Source organism: Nomascus leucogenys, chromosome 1a (assembly GCF_006542625.1).
Source record: "Nomascus leucogenys isolate Asia chromosome 1a, Asia_NLE_v1, whole genome shotgun sequence".
Lineage (NCBI taxonomy): Eukaryota > Metazoa > Chordata > Mammalia > Primates > Hylobatidae > Nomascus > Nomascus leucogenys.
The window spans coordinates 38,912,054-38,932,441 of NC_044381.1; the positions used below are offsets into that span (position 1 = coordinate 38,912,054).

The following is a 20,388-nucleotide window of genomic DNA, read 5'->3' on the forward strand; positions in this document are numbered from 1 at the left end:
GAAAAAAACAAACAAACCCATCAAAAAGTGGGCAAAGGACATGAACAGACACTTCTCAACAGAAGACATTTATGCAGCCAAAAAACACATGAAAAAATGCTCATCATCACTGGCCATCAGAGAAATGCAAATCAAAACCACAATGAGATACCATCTCACACCAGTTAGAATGGCCATCATTAAAAAGTCAGGAAACAACAGGTGCTGGAGAGGATGTGGAGAAATAGGAACACTTTTACACTGTTGGTGGGACTATAAACTAGTTCAACCATTGTGGAAGCCAGTGTGGCAATTCCTCAGAGATCTAGAACTAGAAATACCATTTGACCCAGCCATCCCATTACTGGGTATATACCCAAAGGACTATAAATCATGCTGCTATAAAGACACATGCACATGTATGTTTATTGCGGCACTATTCACAATAGCAAAGGCTTGGAACCAACCCAAATGTCCAACAACGATAGACTGGATTAAGAAAATGTGGCACATCTACACCATGGAATACTATGCAGCCGTAAAAAATGATGAGTTCATGTCCTTTGTAGGGACATGGATGAAACTGGAAAACATCATTCTCAGTAAACTATCGCAAGGACAAAAAACCAAACACTGCACGTTCTCACTCTTAGGTGGGAATTGAAAAATGAGAACTCATGGACACAGGAAGGGGAACATCACACTCCGGGGACTGTTGTGGGTTGGGGGGAGTGGGGGAGGGACAGCATTAGGAGATATACCTAATGCTAAATGACGAGTTAATGGGTGCAGCAAACCAACACGGCACATGGGTACATATGTAACAAACCTGCACATTGTGCACATGTACCCTAAAACCTAAAGTATAATAATAATAATAAAAAAAGAAAACTCCCTTGCCTCAAATTTTACAGAACACAGTTATGCTCATGAGTAAGGAAAAAATGTTGCTTCTAAAATCATCCTCAACATAGTCTTAACAATCTGGTAAGGTCATGTGCCCTTCCTCCAGCCCCCAGTAGGGGGTACTAATTAGAATCTGGAGAAGTAAGAACATGTAACTTGGAAAAAAAAAATCAGCACCATTTATTTGAAAACGAAAACAAGGGCTGGGTGTATTGGCTCACACGTGTAAATCCTAGCACTTTGGGAGGCCAAGGTGGGAGGCCAGGAGTTTGAAGCCCACCTGGGCAACATAGGAAGACCCTCTCTCTGCAAAAATTGAAATATTTAGCCTGGCATGGTGGCGTGCACCTATAGACCTAGCTACTTGGGAAGCTGAGGAAGGAGGATCGCTTGAGTCTAGGAATTGAAGGCTGCAGTGAGGTATGATTGCTCTACTGCACTCTAGCCTGGGAGACAGAACAAGATCTTATCTCTAAAAAACAAAACCTCAAATAGATAAGGTAAAGTTCAATAAATGTCTTTTAGGATCTTAAGAAAAATGTATTAGAAATGGCAAGGTTTGGGCAGGGAACGGTGTGGCTCACGCCTGTAATCTCAACACTCTGCGAGGTGGAGGTAGGCGAATCACCTGAGGTCAGGAGTTCGAAACCAGCCTGGCCAACGTGGTGAAAACCTATCTTTACTAAAAATACAAAAATTAGCTGGGCGTGGTGGCATGCGCCTGTAATCCCAGCTACTCGGGAGGCTGAGGCAGGAGAATTGCTTGAACCCAGGAGGTGGAAGTTGCAGGGAGGTGGAGGTTGCAGTGAGCCAAGATCGTGCCACTGCACTCCAGCCTGGGCAACAGAGCAAGACTCTGTCAAAAAAAAAAAAAAAAAAAAAAGAGAGAGAGAGAGTGAGAAAGAAAGAGAGAGAGAGTGAGAAAGAAAGAGAGAAAAAGAAAGACAAAGAAAGAGGAGAGAGAAAGAGAGAGAAAGAAAGAGGAGAGAGAGAGAGAGAGAAAGAGAAAGAAAGAAAGAAAAAGAAAGAAAGAAAGGAAAGAAGGAAAGAAAGAAAGAAAAAGAAAAGAAATGGCAAGGTTTGGGGAATGTGGTGAGTTTTCTATTTGTCCAAAAAAGATATGAGTTTAAAAATACTGAGAAACAGTGTAACAGTGGATTAGATGATTAACAGTACAGACAGTCAAATCTCAATGCTCCTACCCACCATTTAAAAATATTTAAATGTCTTTAAATAATAGATACTTTCAGATAGTATTGCACAAATAAGTATATATGGAGTAAAACTTGGTTTCATTTGATAATCAGTGTCCTCATATAAACTCAATTCCATAATCCCTGGGTCATTATACATAGCTATACACTAAAAATTACATAATACTTAAATACCTGTATTAATCTTAATTAAATCAGTAATTCATCGTCACATAACAAGTAGTTTTTAAAAAGTAATTACTATAACTAGTTGCTCTCCCTTAACTTTGTTCTAGGAATGATTTTTACTTTCACCAAACTGAAATTCACATGGATCAAAATCATGATTATTTATATTTGTCCAAAGTTTCCAAAGTTGTATCTATTTTCTAGAAGTAGCTTAAGCTCTACATTTTCATTAGTTTTAAAAGAGTATGGAAAAATCCAAGAAATGACCCTCAAAGAAACATGAAGTAAAAAGTAAAAATCTTTTATTTTTACGTAAATAATTATATGAGGCATGACACAAATCACTTCCAATTAAATATGGTGATTAATATATTTTAATTTTTGTTCTTTCCTGAAACCCCAGTAGAGTAAAATAAATTAAACATGCAGAAACCCAGAAGAAAAAAAGAAAGCAGAGAAAGCAACAGCAGAGGGGAGATCTCAACAAACTTTGGAAGTTGACAGGAAAATCAGTGGATGGCCAGAAGCCAAAACCTTACACTGCCGGGAAGATCAGAAGAAAGGAAGAGATTTAAACTACTCAACTCTGGGACAGCTCAGAAATGAGTAGCATTTCTGCTACTCATCCTCCCAAGTAGCTGGGATCCCAAGCACACACCACCATGCCCGGCTACTTTTTTTATTTTTTGTAGAGACAGGGTTTTTCCATGTTGCCCAGGCTTTTTGATAAAAGCCATTTTAACTGGGATAAGGTGATATCTCATTGTGGTTTTGATTTGCATTTTCTGATGATTAGTGATATGGAGCATTTTTTTCATATACCTGCTGTCTATCTGCATATCTTATTTTAAGAAATAAAAAATATTGGCTAGGCGTGGTGGCTCATGCCTGTAATCCCAACACTTTGGGAGGCCAAAGTGGGCGGATCACGAGGTCAGGAGATCGAGACCATCCTGGCCAACATGGTGAAAACCCTGTCTCTACTGAAAATACAAAAATTAGCTGGGCTTGGTGGCGCGTGCCTGTAATCCCAGCTACTCGGAGGCTGAGGCAGGAGAATCGCTTGAACCAGGGAGCCACAGCACTCCAGCCTGGCGACAGAGCGAGACTCCATCTCAGAAAAAAAAAAAAAAAAATGGACAGGCATGGTGGCTCACACCCGTAATCCCAGCATTTTAGGAGGCCGAGATGGGCAGATAGCTTGAGCCCAGGAGTTTGAGACCAGGCTGGGCAACATGGGGAGACTTTGTCCTACAAAAATACCCAGGCATGGTGGCATGCACCTGTAGTCCCAGATACTTGGGAGGCTGAGGTGGGAGGATCACTTGAGCCTAGGAGGTCAAGGCTGCAGTGAGCTGTGATCGCACCACTGCATTCCAGCCTGGAAGGCAGAGCAAGATACTGAGAAAGAAAGAAAGAGAGAAAGAGAAAGGAAGAAGGAAGGAAGGAAGGAAGGAAGGAAGGAAGGAAGGAAGGAAGGAAGGAAAGAAGGAAGGAGAAATGTAAACTCTGAGGTTAATTTAAAATAGTTATACAATTATATTGGGAGGAAATGTGTAGTTTTGTGTGGAAGAAGCGAGTATGCGGGTCTGTGTGTGTAAGACAGACAGCAACAGAGAAAATGAGCTTATATATTTGTATATCGATATGTTTAAGTCAATAGATAATATCTTTAATGGACAAATTGATAAACAACAGTATAAATATAACATTTACAGATATGATAGTAAATACCAGGACAGATAAGAGTTGAATAATGTTGTCTCTGTAGAGCAGAAAACTGCTATTTTTATAGTAATTCTTATATTATTTGTTGTTTTAAACGATGTGCATGCGACTACTTTGAAATCTTTAACACTTAAAAAGTAATATGGCTTATTTTAGAAATATAAAATAGAAATTAAAGTGAAATCAGTACATTGAGATTTTCTATTACATATCCTTGAAACCATTACCATTTTCTTTTCCTGCTTTCCATTGGACACTTCGAGATTTCCTTGGCTGGTTGAAATTAGATGGTATTTTTGTTCATGCAGTGGTTGTCCTCATACTCATTCACCCCTCCTGATTTCTCAGGTGTGTAACACCTGCTTCTTCCCCTAAAGAGACCAGTCTTCTAAGCTGAACTTACTTCCCACATTCCCAGTCCTCATTATGTCAATATCATTCAGATATTTAGTTGTGTTTTCTTTAGTCCTATATTTTTCTTGAAGCAACAAAAACCTGTATCAAAGTATTTGATCATTGGCAGGGCACAGTGGCTCATGCCTGTAATAACACTTTGGGAGGCTGAGGTGGGTGGGCCATCTGAGGTCAGGAGTTCCAGGCCAGCCTGGCCAACATGGCAAAACCCTGTCTCTACTAAAAATTCAAAATAAATTAGTCGGGCATGGTGGCACACACCTGTAATGCCAGCTACTTGGGAGGCTGAGGCAGGAGAATCGCCTGAACCCTGGAGGCAGAGGTTTCAGTGACGAGAGATCGCACTATTGCTCTCTAGCCTGGGCGACAGAATAAGAATCCATCTCAAAACAAACAAACAAAACAAAAACAAAGTATTTGATCATTGTTACTTCCTGTCTCATTTGCAGTATCTTTTTCAATATGTTTACTGTCTTCAAGTAATTTTTTTTTTTTTTTTACCGTGGGTAGTGCTTGTTTTATTAGTATTAAAAATAGTTCTTATGTACATAACAAGCTGATGTAAAGGCACTCTTTTTTTTTGAGACAGAATCTCGCTCTGTCGCCCAGGCTGGAGTGCAGTGGCGCGATCTCCACTCACTGCAAGCTCCGCCTCCCGGGGGTCACGCCATTCTCCTGCCTCAGCCTCCCGACCTTAGCTGGGACTACAGGCGCCCACCACCACGCTCGGCTAATTTTTTGTATTTTTAGTAGAGATGGGGTTTCACGGTGTTAGCCAGGATGGTCTTGAGCTCCTGACCTCGTGATCCGCCCACCTCGGCCACCCAAAGTGCTGGGATTACAGGCGTGAGCCAGCCACCGCGCCTGGCCTTTTTTTTTTTTTTTTAGTAGAAACGGAGTTTCACCGTATTAGCCAAGATGGTCTCGATCTCTTGACCTCGTGATCCGCCCATCTCGGCGTCCCAAAATGCTAGGATTACAGGCGTGAGCAACCGCGCCCAGCCTGTAAAGGCACTCTTTATGCCGGGCGTGGTGGCTTACGCCTGTAATCCCAGTACTTTGGAAGGCCGAAGCTGGCGGATCACTTGAGGTCAGGAGTTCAAGACCAGCCTGGCCAACATGGTGAAACCCTGTCTCTACTAAAATACAAAAATTAGCAGGGCGTGGTGGCAGGCGCCTGTAATCCCAGACACTTGGGAGGTTGAGGCACGAGAATCATTTTTGGCATGAGAATCATTTGAACGTGGGAGGTAGAGGTTGCAGTGAGCCAAGATCGCACCACTGCACTCCAGCTTGGGTGACAGAGGGAGGCTCTGTCTCAAAAAAAAAAAAAAAAAATTAAATAGAAGTTAAAGTATGGATTACATGGAATTGTTTTTCCTGGAAGCACTTAAGTCACAAATATGCCACAATGAAGATATCAAACACAAAAGAGAGGCATGGGCAGGAACAGGGATCCTCATCACAGCTTCTGATCCAGCAGATGTTGACTGTGGATGGAAGGTGGCACATGCCCACAACTGGGTACAGAAGTAAATTCCCACTAAAACCCAGGGGTGCACAATGTGTAGACAACTCACTTGCATGTTAGAATACCAACAAGATTCAGCTGCAAAGTAAACCCTGCATCGCAGCTAAGCCATGAAGTTGAGTTGTGAATCTTGCGGGACTGATGAAAGTTTGCTGGACAATTACAGTGTAAACGTCATGACCCGTCAGTACCTAACACTGCTTCCGTCTCTACAGTAGCCACGGGCACTGCAGCGGCCTCAGAGCAGAAGGCACAGGGTACCACCAGGGAGGCATCACAGGGCGTCAACACCGAGGACCTGAGGCCACCGCCTTGAGCCACGCCGCGTGCAGGAGTGGGCCCTGCACGTTCGGCCCCAGGAGGCGGCCCGCAGAAACCGTCCAAAGGGCTGGCCTTGTTGTTCGGGCACACCTCTGACTGGGCCCCAGTTTCTGGAGGGCAGGTGTGGGGAAGGCTTGTCCCCAGCACCGGGCTTTGCACATCATCTGTGCCTAAGGTGTTTGGGGACCAAAGCTCTAAGCAGTGCCTCTTGGTGTGCGTGAATCAAGAAACGGAATTTTAAAGTGCACACGTTGTATTATCCTTTAGAACCGTGATTTAAAATGAAGAACAGTAACTCTATATAAAAAGAAGTGTATTGCCAGGCACGGTGGCTCGCGCCTGTAATCTCAACACTTTGGGAGGCCGAGGCGGGCGGATTACCTGAGGTCAGGAGTTCAGGAGCAGCCTGGCCAACATGGTGAAAACCCATCTCTACAAAAATGCAAAAATTAGCCGGGCGTGGTGGTGCATGCCTGTAGTCCCAGCTACTCCAGAGGCTGAGGCAGGAGAATCGCTTGGACCTGGGAGGCGGAGCTTGCAGTGAGCCGAGATCTCGCCATTGCACTCCAGCCTGGGCAACAGAGCAAGACTCTGTCAAAAAAAAAAAAAAAAAGAAAAGAAGTTTATTTAGATGTTAGAGTCATCTAGTGATTGAACAAGATTGGACATGAATCCACCCAGGCCTGGGACTCCGCTGCAGAGCAGCCACCGCGGACATCCGCGGATTTCACTTCCAACAGGGAGCAGTCAGTGTGCTGGCTGGCCTTTGTGCTTCCAGACGTTTTTCCAACAGACGGCTGTGGCTGCAGTTTTCAGATGTGCTCTGGCCTCCAAAGACCAGCGTGGTGGGGAGGGACCCTATGTATAGAAAGTGCTGTCCTGGGAGCTTCCTGACAGACACTTTTGGGCATCTAAGCGATCCGCGGAACGGGCAGCTGCGGCTTTCGGTCCTCGAGCTCCCACGGCGGCCACAACCAGACTTCTTCACCAGCAATGAACCAAAAAGCATCCTCTCAGAGTCTCTTTGAACCTGGCTGTGATGATAAGAACCAAATGTTTGCTGATCTAAGACGTGTATGCAGAACACAGAAGACTGCAGTTTAGGAACACCCTACAAAATCGTGTTTTCCAAAAACAGGGCGCTGGGAGCCAGGGCGCGCCCCTGCCTTTCGCGTCCGGAGAACCGCCTCCGCCTCCGGAGGGAGTCCATCCCAGTGAGAGCCGCTCCCAGCCCTGGCTCCCCGTCCGAAGACAGCAGTTCCGGGAACCGCGATGACAGCATCGAACTGGAGATCAGGAAGTTTTGGCGGAAAAGGCCAAGCAGTAGTGTACGCGCGGAGCCCGGGACCGGGGCGCCGACGGAGCGGGAGCGCGGGCGCAGCCCGTGAGCGCCGGCGGCAGAGTCTCAGCCAGAGGCTGCGAGGGGCCCAGCTGGCCGCCAAAGGTGCTTCTGGCCAGAGGTGCCACAGCGCGCACCTAGGCAGGAGGCACGGGGGACCTTTCACAGGAGCTGCGGGAGCCGGCGCTTTCCCGCCCCAGGCCGGGAGCTGAAAGGGGCTCTAGCGCCCAGGCCGACTGCGCCCTGACCGGGAGCCACTGCGCCCAGCGCAGCCCGAGGGCGCTGAGCTCGGAGGATGCGGTGCGGGGTGGGGGTCTCGGGAGCAACAGAGACTGGGATCCGAGGGCCCGGCCCGCGCTACTGCCCACGCAGCGCTTCCACTTTGGACAGAGTGTCTCCCGCGCGGCGGGCCGGCCTCTCCAGCGCGCACCTGGGGCTGCCTTTGCAGGGCCACCCCCCGCCTCCAGGGAGGCCCACGCTCGCCGGCGAGGAAGGATGGTGGGCCCTGGTCCAGCGGGAAGGCTGGAGGAACTCAGGCTCGGAGGAAAAAGTCTTTTAGACCCGGGCCATCGACGAAGGCTCTCTATGGGGACTACCAGGACCGGGACGCCGTGGGCAGACGCGCCATGCCTTCTGTGCCACCTCCCTGGGGACCGCGCGTTAGCTCGTGGTGCAGGGCCAAGCCCTGGGACTGTGAGCGCGTGTCCCGTCTTCGTGCGCCCATGGAAAGCGGCGTGTCCGTCCGTGCGTGCGTCCGTGCGCGTGTGTCGGCTGTGACCGCAGGGAGAGCAAACAGGCCGTTATGCATGTGTCCTGGTAAATAGGATTTTTGTAGCTTTTTGTAAATTATCTAAAATGATGTAAAAATATTTTTGGAAAATTAAGTAATTTTTTAAGAGAGCTTTCAGTATTAGCCTTTGTGTGAAAAACCTTCTGTGGCTGTGTAAGCCTGGGGATATTTTTTCACACCCTCGAGTTTTGAGAGTTTGGCTGGTGTGAAATGCTAGGTTCAAAGCTCTTTTTCCTTTAATACTTTAAAATATAAATCTATTAACTTCTTGCATCCTGTAGTGCTTTTTTTTTTTCCTTTGAAACGGAGTTTCACTCTTTTCGCCCAGGCTGGAGTGCAATGGCACGATCCCAGCTCACTGTAACCTCCATCTCCTGGGTTCAAGCGATTCTCCTGCCTCAGCCTCCCGAGTAGCTGGGATTGCAGGTGTCTGCTACCACGCCAGGCTAATTTTTTGTATTTTTAGTAGAGATGGGGGTTTCACCATGTTGGCCAGGACCTCAGTTGATCCACTCGCCTCGGCCTCCCAAAGTGCTGGGAGTATAGGCGTGAGCGACCGTGCTCGGCCTGCTTTTTTGATTTTTGAAGGTTATCTCTAAAAGATATTATCCCCAGATACTTTTAGAATTTTCTTTTTGTTTCTTAATTTGTTTCTTTTGTTGTTGCTGTTTTGTTTTGTTTTGTTTTTTTTCCTTACGACAGGGTCTTGTTCCATTACCCAGGCTGCAGTGCAGTGGCACAATCTCAACAATCTCAGCTCACTGCACCTCTGCCTCCTGGGCTCAAGCAGTCCTCCAGAGTAGCTGGGACTACAGGCTAGCACCCACGATGGCCGGCTAATTTTTGTTTGTATTTTTAGTAGAGACGGGGTATCTCCATGTTGCCCAGGCTGGTTTAGAACTCCTGGGCTCAAGTGATCTGCCTGCCTCTGCCTTTAAAAGTGCTGAGATTACAGACATGAGCCTAGGTTTTTTTTTTAATGTTTTGAAACCCTATTCTAATATTAATTCTTTCTCTTTCCACCTCAGCATCAAAAGAGCCTTTGAATCTGGGAAATTTATCTTCACGATTTCTTTCAATAATTCCTCTCTTATGTCACTCAATGCTGGCACTTATATTTTATCTTCCATATCCATGAGCTTTTCTGTTATATTTTCCCTTTGTCTTTCTTTTTTTCTTTTCTTTTCTCATTTTTTTGTTTTAGTGTTTGTTTTCTGAGACAGGATCTCACGGTCGCCCAGGCTGGAGTGCAGTGGTGCAGTCAGGGCTCACTGCAACATCCCCCTCCCAGGCTCAAGTGATCCTCCCACCTCACCCTCCCAAATAGCTGGGACTACAGGCATGCACCACCACACCAGGGCTAATCTTTGTCTTTTCTGCTGTCTTCTAAAACAGTTCCTCAATCTTTCCTCAGCTGCATCCATTCTGTAATTTATTCCCTATTTTGTATTCTTTTTCCAACTATTGTATTTTCTATCCAATATTTCTCCTTTGTTGTTTTTTATGCTTTTTTGATCTTGCTTCACATTTCTAAGAAATTCTAGTATCTATTAAATACATTTATCATGCTTATTTTAAACCCTTGGTCCCCAGCCAGGCATGATGGCTGACGCCTGTAATCCCAGTACTTTGGGAGGCTGAGGCAGGCGGATCACGAGGTCAGGAGTTCAAGACCAGCCTGGTCAACATGATGAAACCCCATCTCTACTAAAAATACAAAAATTAGCTGGGCATGGTGGCGTGTGCCTGTAATCCCAGATACTTGGGAGGCTGAGGCAGGAGAATCGCTTGAACCCAGGAGGCGGAGGTTGCAGTGAGCAAAGACCACGCCACTGCACTCCAGCCTGGCAACAGAGTGAGACTCTGTCTCAAAAAATAAAAAATAAACACTTGGTTCCTGTGTTCCAATAATTCAGTTTCAGAAAATGTTTTTAGATCATTGCTTGTAGTAGACTGAAAAATGGTCTCCAAAAATATCAGGTCCTAATTCCTGGTATCTGTGAATATTACCTTAGTTGCAAATATAGTCTTTGCAGATGTGATTAAGTGGATGATCTTGAATTTAGGAGATTGTCCTAGATTATTCAGGAAGACCCTAAATGGCATCACAGTGTCCTGATTTGATAGAGGCAGAGCGATATTTTACATGCATATGCACACACATTAGAAGGTGACATTAAGATGAAACAAAAAGAGATTTGAAGAAGCTAGCCTTGCAGATTGGAGTGATGTGGCCACAAGCGAAGGAATGTCAGCCGCCTGAAAGAGACAAGGAACAAGGCCGGGCACAGTGGCTCACACTTGTAATCCCAGCACTTTGGGAGGCCGAGGCGGGCGGATCACGAGGTCAGGAGATCCAGACCACGCTGAAACCCCGTCTCTACTAAAAATACAAAAAATTAGCTGGGCGTGGTGGCGGGCGCCTGTAGTCTCAGCTACCAGAGAGGCTGAGGCAGGAGAATGGCGTGACCCCCGGGAGGCGGAGCTTGCAGTGAGCCGAGATTGCACCACTGCACTCCAGCCTGGGCGACAGAGAGAGACTCCATCTCAAAAAAAAAAAAAAAAAAAAAAAAAAGAGACAAGGAACAGATTCTCTCCTAGAATCTCTAGAGGGAGTGTGGCCCTTTGATTTCAGCCTAGTGATACTGAATTTGGATTTCTGACCTCCAGAACGATGAAAGAATAAATTTAAACTGTTTCAGGCCACCAAATTTGTGGTAATTTATTAAGCAGCCACAGGAAACTAATCCATTGCCTTGCCCCTGTTTCATAGTGTGGTTGTGTACCTCCCTGTCCAGTTACTTTGGCTTGTGCCTTCATTTTCCCCAAGGGAATTGTCTACCTTGTCTGACAGTGTGTATTAGAGAAAGGTCAAAGACCCCGTGATGTTTCTTACAACATTGTTTGTGATGGCAGGAAGTTAGAAGCAATCTGAGTGTCCATCAGTGGCAGACAGGATAGAAAAAATATGGTGAATATACACTCCCTGGAGTACTATGTAGCACGTAGGTTAGAAACGTGGATAGATTTTAAAGACATGATACCAAATGAAAATTTAGCAGCCTGGGCAACATGGTGAAGCCTCATCTCTACTAAAAATAAAAAAATTATCCAGGCTTGTTGGCACATGCCTGTAGTCCCAGCTACTCTGGTGGCTGAGGTGGGAGAATCACTTGAGCCCTGCTTCAGTGAGCTGGGATGGTGCCACTGCACTCCAGCTTTGGTGACAGAGCAAGACCTTGTCTCAAAAAAAAAAAAGAAAAAGAAGAAGAAGAAAAAGAAAATAAAATCAAGAATCAGATGATTTCTGTGACTTACATTATTTGTGTGAAAAAAAACACACACGCAACAGCAATGTGTATTTTACAAGAACACATATAAAGAAAGGATGCGGCCGGGCGCAGCGGCTCACGCCTGTAATCCCAGTACTTTGGGAGGCTGAGGTGGGCGGATCACAAGGTTAGGAGTTTGAGACCAGTCTGACCAACATGGTGAAACCCCGTCTCTACTGAAAATACAAAATTTAGCCTGGCATGGTGGTGTATGCCTGTAATCCCAGCCACTCAGGAGGCTGAGGCAGGAGAATCACTTGAACCCGAGAGGCGGAGGTTGCAGTGAGCTGAGATGGTGCCACTGCACTCCAGCCTGGGCGACAGAGCAAGACTCTGTCTCAAAAAAAAAAAAGGATACATACTAAATATATTAGAATAGCATAGCTTCTTATGGGAGATCAGGGGAATGGAAGAGGAGAATAGAGGATAAAAGGGAATTGATGAATCAATAAAAACAAGATGGAGCCCTGAAAGGACCAACAATGGTCTGCACTAGGAGCAGGAAACGGAACTCTCTGGACTCGAGTTCCAGCCTAAATCATTATCAGCTCATCCTTATCACTGTCATCAGTTTAAGATGAAGAAATACTGGACTGAGAAACTGTGATATTGTGAAATATATGTTTGGTCTTCAACCCTATTTCCTGGCACACAGCTCCTAAAATTCTTAGAATCTCCAAAGTGCTCTTTTTGTATGCTAATGGTTGACTGGAGTCTGGTAGCCCCTGGATAGCTACAAGATGGGTCTGGTCACCAGAAAGACCAAGGCAGGGGTAGGATTAGGACTTTCAGCATCACCCCCTGGCTTCTGGGGAGGGGAGAGGGACACGTCCCACAAGGTTGAGTCAATCACCAGTAGCCAATGATGTAATCAATCATGGTTACATAGTGAAGCTTCCATAAAAACCCAATATGACAGGGTTTGGAGAGCCTCCTGATAGCTGAACACATGGAGGTTCTTGGAGGGTGGTGCACTTGGGGAGGGCATGGAAGCTCTTTGTCTCTTTCCACATACCTTGCCCTATGCATCCTTCATCTGCATCGTTTGTAATATCCTTTGCTAAAACAAAAAAAACAAAAAAAAAAAACAACAAAAAAAACTGGTGACGGCCGGGCATAGTGGCTCACACATGTGATCCCAGCACTTTGGGAGGCCAAAGCAGGTGGATCACTTGAGGTCAGGAGTTCAAGACCAACATGGTCAAAATGGTGAAGCCCCACCTATACTAAAAATACAAAAAGAAAAAAAAAAAAAGGCTGGATGTGGTGGCACATGCCTGTAATCCCAGCTACTCAGGAGGCTGAGGTGGGAGGATCGCTTGAACCTGGGAGACGGATGCTGCAGTGAGCGGAGATCATGCCACTGCCCTCCAACCTGGGTGACAGAGTGAGACCCCATCTCAAAAACACAAACAAATAAAAAACTGGTAACATGTTCCCTTGAGTTTTGTGAGCTGCTCTCGCAAATTAACCAAGCCCAGAAAGGGAGCCATGGGACCCCCAATTTGGAACTGGTCAGAAGTTCCAGAGTAGAAGGGGGGTCTTAACGGGATGGAGTTCTCAACCTGTGGGATCTGAGGCTATCTATCTCCAGGAAGATAATGTCAGAATTGAGTTAGAGGACACCCAGCTGGTGTCTTCTGCAGAACTGATGACTAACTTGATGTGGAGGGGCAACCCCACACGACTGATCACAGAAGTGTCCTGTGTTGATTGTTGTCATAGGAGAGCAGAGGAAACACAGTTTGTGGCCTTTTTGGTTTTGTTTTATTTGGAATTAACAGAGACTCCTACTTTTGAACTGTGCAACACTGAGCAGATCATTTCTACTCTGTAAGCATCTGTTTCATAGTCTGTCAATGGGAATGAGTATTGCCCTCACCACAGAGATTAAAACATGAGATAAAGTGAGACAACGTATGTGAGAGTTATTTCTAAACCACAGGGATTATCTGCAGAGATTACCTTGTTATTAAGCTCCTGGGCCAGACTGAAGTCCAACATATAGTAGTGGAATTGGGGTTTGGGGATGGGGAGTCTAAAATGAGGAGGACAGAAGTAGGGGCCCACCTCTGTGATCCTGCCCATTAACGGGTCCTTCTGACCTTGCTCAAAATGTCCCTCCCCAAGGTGCTCCCACCACAGAGCTGGCTCAGTGCTTCCCACAAACAGGGCAGAATGCCTAGGATAGGGGCCACACACAAATAACTTTCAGGGCTCAGTCACGTAGCAGATATGGCAAGGTTGAAAGGTTTATGTCATAGTATAGCTTGTGAATGCAGAGAAATTGGGTATCTTAGCTGGGTTACCCACAAATGGACCTTGAGATGAGCTTTTGTGTGCAAAGGATTTATTGAGGAGGAGCTCCCTAAGGAAACCAGTCAGGAGATAGAGGGAAAAGGATGGGAAGGGGATGAAACAAAGCAACAGAACAATTTCAGAGTCTGCAGCCTGCAGGCTCCAGGAGCCCAGTTTTCCAAAGCAAGTCACAGCAGGGCCGGAGCCTCAGAACAAAAGCACACAGAAGCTAAAAGAGGGGGCATCTGACACAATTCATGTAAAATATTTAACAGGAGTGAGGACACACCACCAAATTAATGCATTTTCTTTATTTTGACTCAGTTTAATCTGATCTTCGTCATGAGCCTCCACCCATTGGTTCAATGGCGCAGGGGTGGAAGGGGAGTTAAAAAATTAACTATTAGTTCTATCTGGTTTAAAGATTGTAGCATGTTCCCTTAATCTCATCGGTGTCTTTAGTTATTGCTCAGTCTTCTCATAGATACAAATATTCCCTTTCTCAGTTATCCTTCGTCCCCCTTGCTCTCTGTCCGAGGCAGTATCTTGAGAGAAGGGGAGTGTGCCTCACACAGGTCTTGTGGTGAGGCAGAAGGGCTGAGTCTCTGCGGAGGCACCTTCCACTCCTTGGCCTCTGGGGAGGGGCCCTGCCCTGCCTGTTTGCAGGCTGCCTGGATGTCCGCAACCTGTGCTTGGTCTGTCAGTTTTGTCCCAGTCTGGGGTCACCGTCTCTGACTTGTCATCACGTTGGCCTCAACTGGCTGTAGACACAGGGCCTCTTCTATGCATCCATTCCATCTTCCCGCCCAGCAGTTACAGGTCCATTTTCTGTCCACTCACTCCGACCATCAACTTTCGATTCACCAGTTTGCTGTGGGGAACCCCAGATTGTAGCAAAATACTTGTAACATAAAAGTAGCCATTTTAACCATTTTAAGTGTGCAATTTGGTAGCATTATTAGATTCACAGTGTTGTACAACCATCACCACTACCTATTTCTAAAAATTTTCAACTCCCCAAATAGAAATTTCCCTAGTTACCTCCTTCCCCCCAGCACCCGGTCACTGCTAATCTGCTTTCTGTCTCTATGATCTTGCCTATTCTAGATGTTTCATATAAAAGGTGTCAAAAATTTGTCATTTTTGTATCTGGCTCATTTCACTTATAATATTTTCACAATTCATCCATGTTGTAGCATGTATCAGAATTTCGTTCTTCTTGATATGTCAACTTAAAATCATTTCTTCTTCTTCTTCTTCTTCTTCTTCTTCTTCTTCTTCTTACTATTATTTGAGACACAGTCTCACTCTGTCACCCAGACTGGAGTGCAGTGGCGTGATCTCGGCTCACTGCAACCCCCACCTCCCAGGTTCAAGCCATTCTCTTGCCTCAGCCTCCCAAGTAGCTGGGATTACAGGCATGCTCCACCATGCCCAGCGAATTTTTATATTTTTAGTAGAGATGGGGTTTCACCATGTTGGTCAGGCTGGTCTCAAACTCCTGACCTCAAGTGATCCTCCCACCCCGGCCTCCCAAAGTGCTGGGATTACAGGCGTGAGCCACTGCACCTGGCCTAAAATCACATATCCTAAAATTTGGGAAGGAGACTTTCTCATAAAGGCTTACGGTGTGCAAAGTGGTCATTCTGACAGGCTGGGAAGGGTGGCCTCTGGCTGAAGCTGTTAGCAGGCACTTTGAAGAAGGAGGGGCTGGGGCAGGAGCATTATGCTGAACTGGTTGGTTAAACATACATATTCAACAGGCCACAAGAGGAGCTATGAATATTCATGAGGGGAGTCGCACGTGTATGTGATAAGCAAACATGCATGTTACCTGCGACCCGTGTTCATTTTGGGGTGGAGACTTAATGTTCAAATGCATTGCAATTAGTCCATAGATATCAGAAAGTGAAGCAGGGACAGGATGGCACTCACGTGTGCAGCCTCTGTAAATCGGCCAGAACCAAGCCGTGGCTGGTGGTCTTCTTATCAGGAGAAAGTTACTGAAATTGGTCTCTTGTCCAGTCACAGCTGTGGTTCTGGCTGGTGAAATGGGAGAGTGGGTGTGGGATCTGGACTTTGGCGGTCATTGCCTGGCTGTCAGCTGTGGATGAGCTGCAAATTGTTTTAATAATGCTTATTTCAAGGCCAGTGCTTGTTTAACTGCTAGAGAAAAAGAAAATAATTCATGGCAGTTAGAATATAGTTTATTTTTTAAGTGTAGGGGTGAGTGATTTAACCCTTGCCTGGCATGGCCTTAGATCCTGCTTATAATTTGGTTTCTTATACCACAGAGAGTCCATTCTGTCAGTCTTATGAGCTCCATTTTCATGTGAATGCTGGTCAGTTGCGTCTAAATTGCACAAGGCAGGGGTGTATAACGAGGCATGGCCAACCTCCCATCCCTTCATGGCAGGGAACTCGGTTTTTAAGGTTTCTCTGGGGTGCCTTTGGCCAAGAGGGGGTCAGTTCAGTTGGTTGGGGAGCTTAGGATTTTATTTTTCCTTTACATATGGTTGAATTATATTCCATTTTATGTATATACCATATTTAATTTATCTATTCACCTGCGAGTAGACACAAAGGTTGTTGCCATCTTTTGGGTAATGTGAATAATGATGCAATAAACCTTAATGTTTGAGTCCCTGTGTCTAATTATTTTGAGTATATACCTAGGAGTGAAACTGCTGGGTCATATGGTAACTCTATGTTTAGCTTTTGGAGGAATTGCCAGACTGTTTTTCACAGCATCTGAACAATTTTATATTCCTACCAGCAATGTATGATGTTCTGATTTCTCCACATTTTTACCAATACTGCTATTTTGGTTATAGCCATTCTAATAGGTGTGAAGTGGTATCTTACTGTAGGCTTTTCTTTTTCTTTTCTTCTTCTGCTTTTTTTTTTTTTTTGAGACAGGGTGTCACTCTGTCACCCAGGCTGGAGTGTAATGGCACAAATACTGCTCGCTGCAGCCTCAACCTCCTGGGCTTCAGCAATCCTTCCACTTCGGCCTCCCCAAGTACTGGGATTATAGGTGTGAGCCTCCTCACCTGGCCTCATTACAGTTTTGATATGCATTTCCATAATGATTAGTGATGTTGAGAATCTTTTCATGTGGTCATTGTCCATTTGTATATCTTTGTAGAAATGTCTATTTATGACCTTTGCACATTTTAAAATTGAGTTGTTTATCTTTTTTGTCAGAGACAGATTTTTAAGAAGGGTGTGAAGACAAGAGACCCTTGTGCTTGAAGTGTCAGCCTTACTGATTTTGTACTGCTTTCTGGAGAAGGGTAGATGGGAACATGTTCATCTCCTGGGCTTAATTTCTCTGATGCTTCTAGATTCTTCCTTCATTCTCAGTACTTAAAGGAATGGTACATTTCTTTTACTTTCCTGTAATATATCCTCCCTGTACCATAAGGAATCATAGGTAATTCTAGTTATTACCTAGTCATCATGTTGTACAATAGAACTCTTAAAATTACTCCTTCTAACTGAAATTTTGTATCTTTTGAACAATATCTCCCTATAGTTAATAACAATATTTTGTATTCTTGAAAATTACAAAAAATAGATTTTAAGTGCTCTCACCATAAAATAAATGATATCTATGGGAGGTAATGCACGTTAATTAGCTTGATTTAGCCATTCTACATGTATACATATTTCTTTTTTTTTTTTTGACGGAATCTCACTCTGTCACCCAGACTGGAGTGCAGTGGCACGATCTCAGCTCACTGCAAGCTCTGCCTCCCGGGTTCACGCCATTCTCCTGCCTCAGCCTCTCGTGTAGCTGGGACTACAGGCACCCACCACCACCCCCAGCTAATTTTTTGTATTTTTAGTATAGACAGGGTTTCACCGTGTTAGCCAGGATGTTCTCGATCTCCTGATCTTGTGATCCACCTGCCTCGGCCTCCCAGAGTGCTGGGATTACAGGCGTGAGCCACTGTGCCTGGCCATGTATACATATTTCAAAGCAATATGTTATACACAATAAATATGCACTTCTATTTGTCAATTAAAAAATACATTTAAAATTTTTAAAAAGAGGCTGGGCGCAGTGCCTCACACCTGTAATCCCTACACTTCGAGAGGCCAAAGTGGGAGGATTGCTTGAGCCCAGGAGGTCAAGGCTGCAGTGAGGTATGACTTCACCACTGCACTCCGACCTGGGCAACCAGAGTGAGACCTTGTCTCTTTTATTTTTTATTTTTTAAATTTATTTATTTATTTTTTGAGACGGAGTCTCACTCTGTCGCCCAGGCTGGAGTGCAATGGCGCAATCTCGGCTCACTGCAAGCTCCGCCTCCCGGGTTCACGCCATTCTCCTGCCTCAGCCTCCCGAGTAGCTGGGACTACAGGTGCCCACCACCACGCCTGGCTAATTTTTTGTATTTTTAGTAGAGACGAAGTTTCACTGTGTTAGCCAGGATGGTCTTGATATCCTGACCTCGTGATCCACCCTCCTCGGCCTCCCAAAGTGCTGGGATTTAAGAGACCTTGTCTCTTAAAAAAATGTAAAAAAAAAAAAAAAAAAACAAAAACCCCAAAAATTAAATTTATTTGTTTGCCACGGTTTGGAGCATTAAAACGACCAGTAGCCTTAGAGTTACAAGATGGTTCAAGATCTGGTTTTGCAACCCACGAGTTGCTATGGTCTGAATGCTTAAGTCCCCACAAACTTCATGTGTTAAAATCTTTACCTGCAAGGTGATGGTATTGGGGTGGAGCCCTTGGGAGGCAATTAGGTCATGAGAGCAGAGCCCTCATGAATGGGATTAGTGACCTTAATGAAACAGGTCTAAAAGAGAGCCCTTGCCCCTTCCACCATGTGAGGTTAGAGTGAGAAGACAACCATCTATGAGGATGCAGGGCCCTTGACAGATGCAATGAACCTGCTGTTGCCTTGGTCTTGGACTTCCTAACATACAGAACTGTGAGAAATAGATTTCTATTGTTTATAACTACCTCTCCCTCACCAAAAAAGAAGATGATAAATACATTCAGCTGGGTTTTCCTGTCCTGAACCTGGAGAAGTTACCTCATTTTTTTCGTTGAGTATTCTTTTGTAATCGAAATCTCCCTCCACTCATTTTAAAGAATGCCTCTGAGATTTGGAAAGGCAAAAGAGAAAGGCACGTTAATAATTTTCAAAATGCTATTTCCATGATATGTGAAATTGTTATGGGCTCTTTGGGGTGTCATTTTTCTGGCCAGAATCCTCTGTGGCCTGTGGCACCTTTGCCTGAGTTTTGCTTGGGCCTGCTGGGCTCGTTTTGCCCACTCAGCCTGGCAGGCTGTGCTCAGCTCACGCTACTGGCCTGGATCCCATGCCTGCCAAGGGTGAGTCAGGCGCGGAAGGGTGAGGGGTGTGTAAGTGAGCGTGGGATCTTGCCACTGCACACAGACATGCCAGCTGCTACAGCTGCTTGGGCAGTTCCAGGTGCCGGCATGGGTGCTGGCTTTCTGCAAGGCTGCAGCCAGACTGGCACTGGGGAACATGTTGGCGCCTGGAAGCTTGGAGACAACAGGGACCACAGGGCCTCAAAGAGGGAGTCACAGCCTTGGCTTGGGAAGCTCCTAGGTCTGGGATCCTGGAAGGGCCACAGCGGCCCTTTGTTCCTTCTCTTCTCCCACAATGTGGTGAAGAAGGGGCATGTCTCAGTCCTGTTTGTGTTACAGCTCTTTTAGTCTTGCCATTTGGTGGGTCCCAAGTTCTTGTCCTGTGACCAGGAAGAATGAGGTATACAGACAAGTGGAGGGTGACCGAGACGAAGAGGAGCTTTATTGAGTGCTAGAACAGCTCAGAGAAAACCTGCAGGGGCAGCTCCTTTCACAGCCAAGGTGTCCTAATGAGTGTTCAGCTCCTAGTACAGAGAGTAGCTCCTCTCTGCTAGGCAAGTCATCCCAACAAGTGTTCAGTTATCAGCAGAGAGGGTAGCACCTCTCTGCAGCTGGTCATCCTGTTCTCTGCATGGCTTTCAGCAGAGAGGAGGCCCTAGAGTGGGTGGCACCTCTTTGCAGCTGGTTGTCCCAATGTCTGCTGCTCTCAGCAGAGAGAGAAGGCCCCGGAGTGGGTAGCTCTCCTCTACCACTGGTTGTCCTGACGTCTGCTCAGCTCTGGCTGAGCCTGGGGCTTTTATGGGCCTCAGAGGGGAGGAAGTACACCCTTGTTGGTCCATGGGTGTCCATGGGTGGCCCAGAAAAGGCACCACAAATTCCCACTCTGGTCCAGGGGACTGGCAGCACAGCCCCCAGCCTTCAGGCCCTTCCTGGCCTGAAGGTGGGGCCTCATCAGGGACCCACCCCCTTTTGCAGGGAAGCCTGTCTGCTTCCTGCTGCTGTTCATGGTGCCTAGG

At 45.8% G+C, this 20,388-nt stretch overlaps 1 protein-coding gene across 1 annotated transcript in view; it reads left to right on the forward strand.

Annotated features, from left to right (window-relative positions):
- The first annotated feature begins 7,337 nt into the window (after positions 1 to 7,337).
- LOC115835441 overlaps positions 7,338 to 20,388 on the forward strand; it is a 28,078-nt gene continuing 15,027 nt past the window's right edge. The window contains exons 1-2 of the mRNA XM_030813949.1: positions 7,338 to 7,589; positions 7,742 to 8,416. Of these exons, the coding sequence (XP_030669809.1) occupies positions 7,338 to 7,589; positions 7,742 to 8,377 (888 nt within the window). The 3' untranslated portion in view covers positions 8,378 to 8,416. The remainder of the gene's footprint in view (positions 7,590 to 7,741; positions 8,417 to 20,388) is intronic.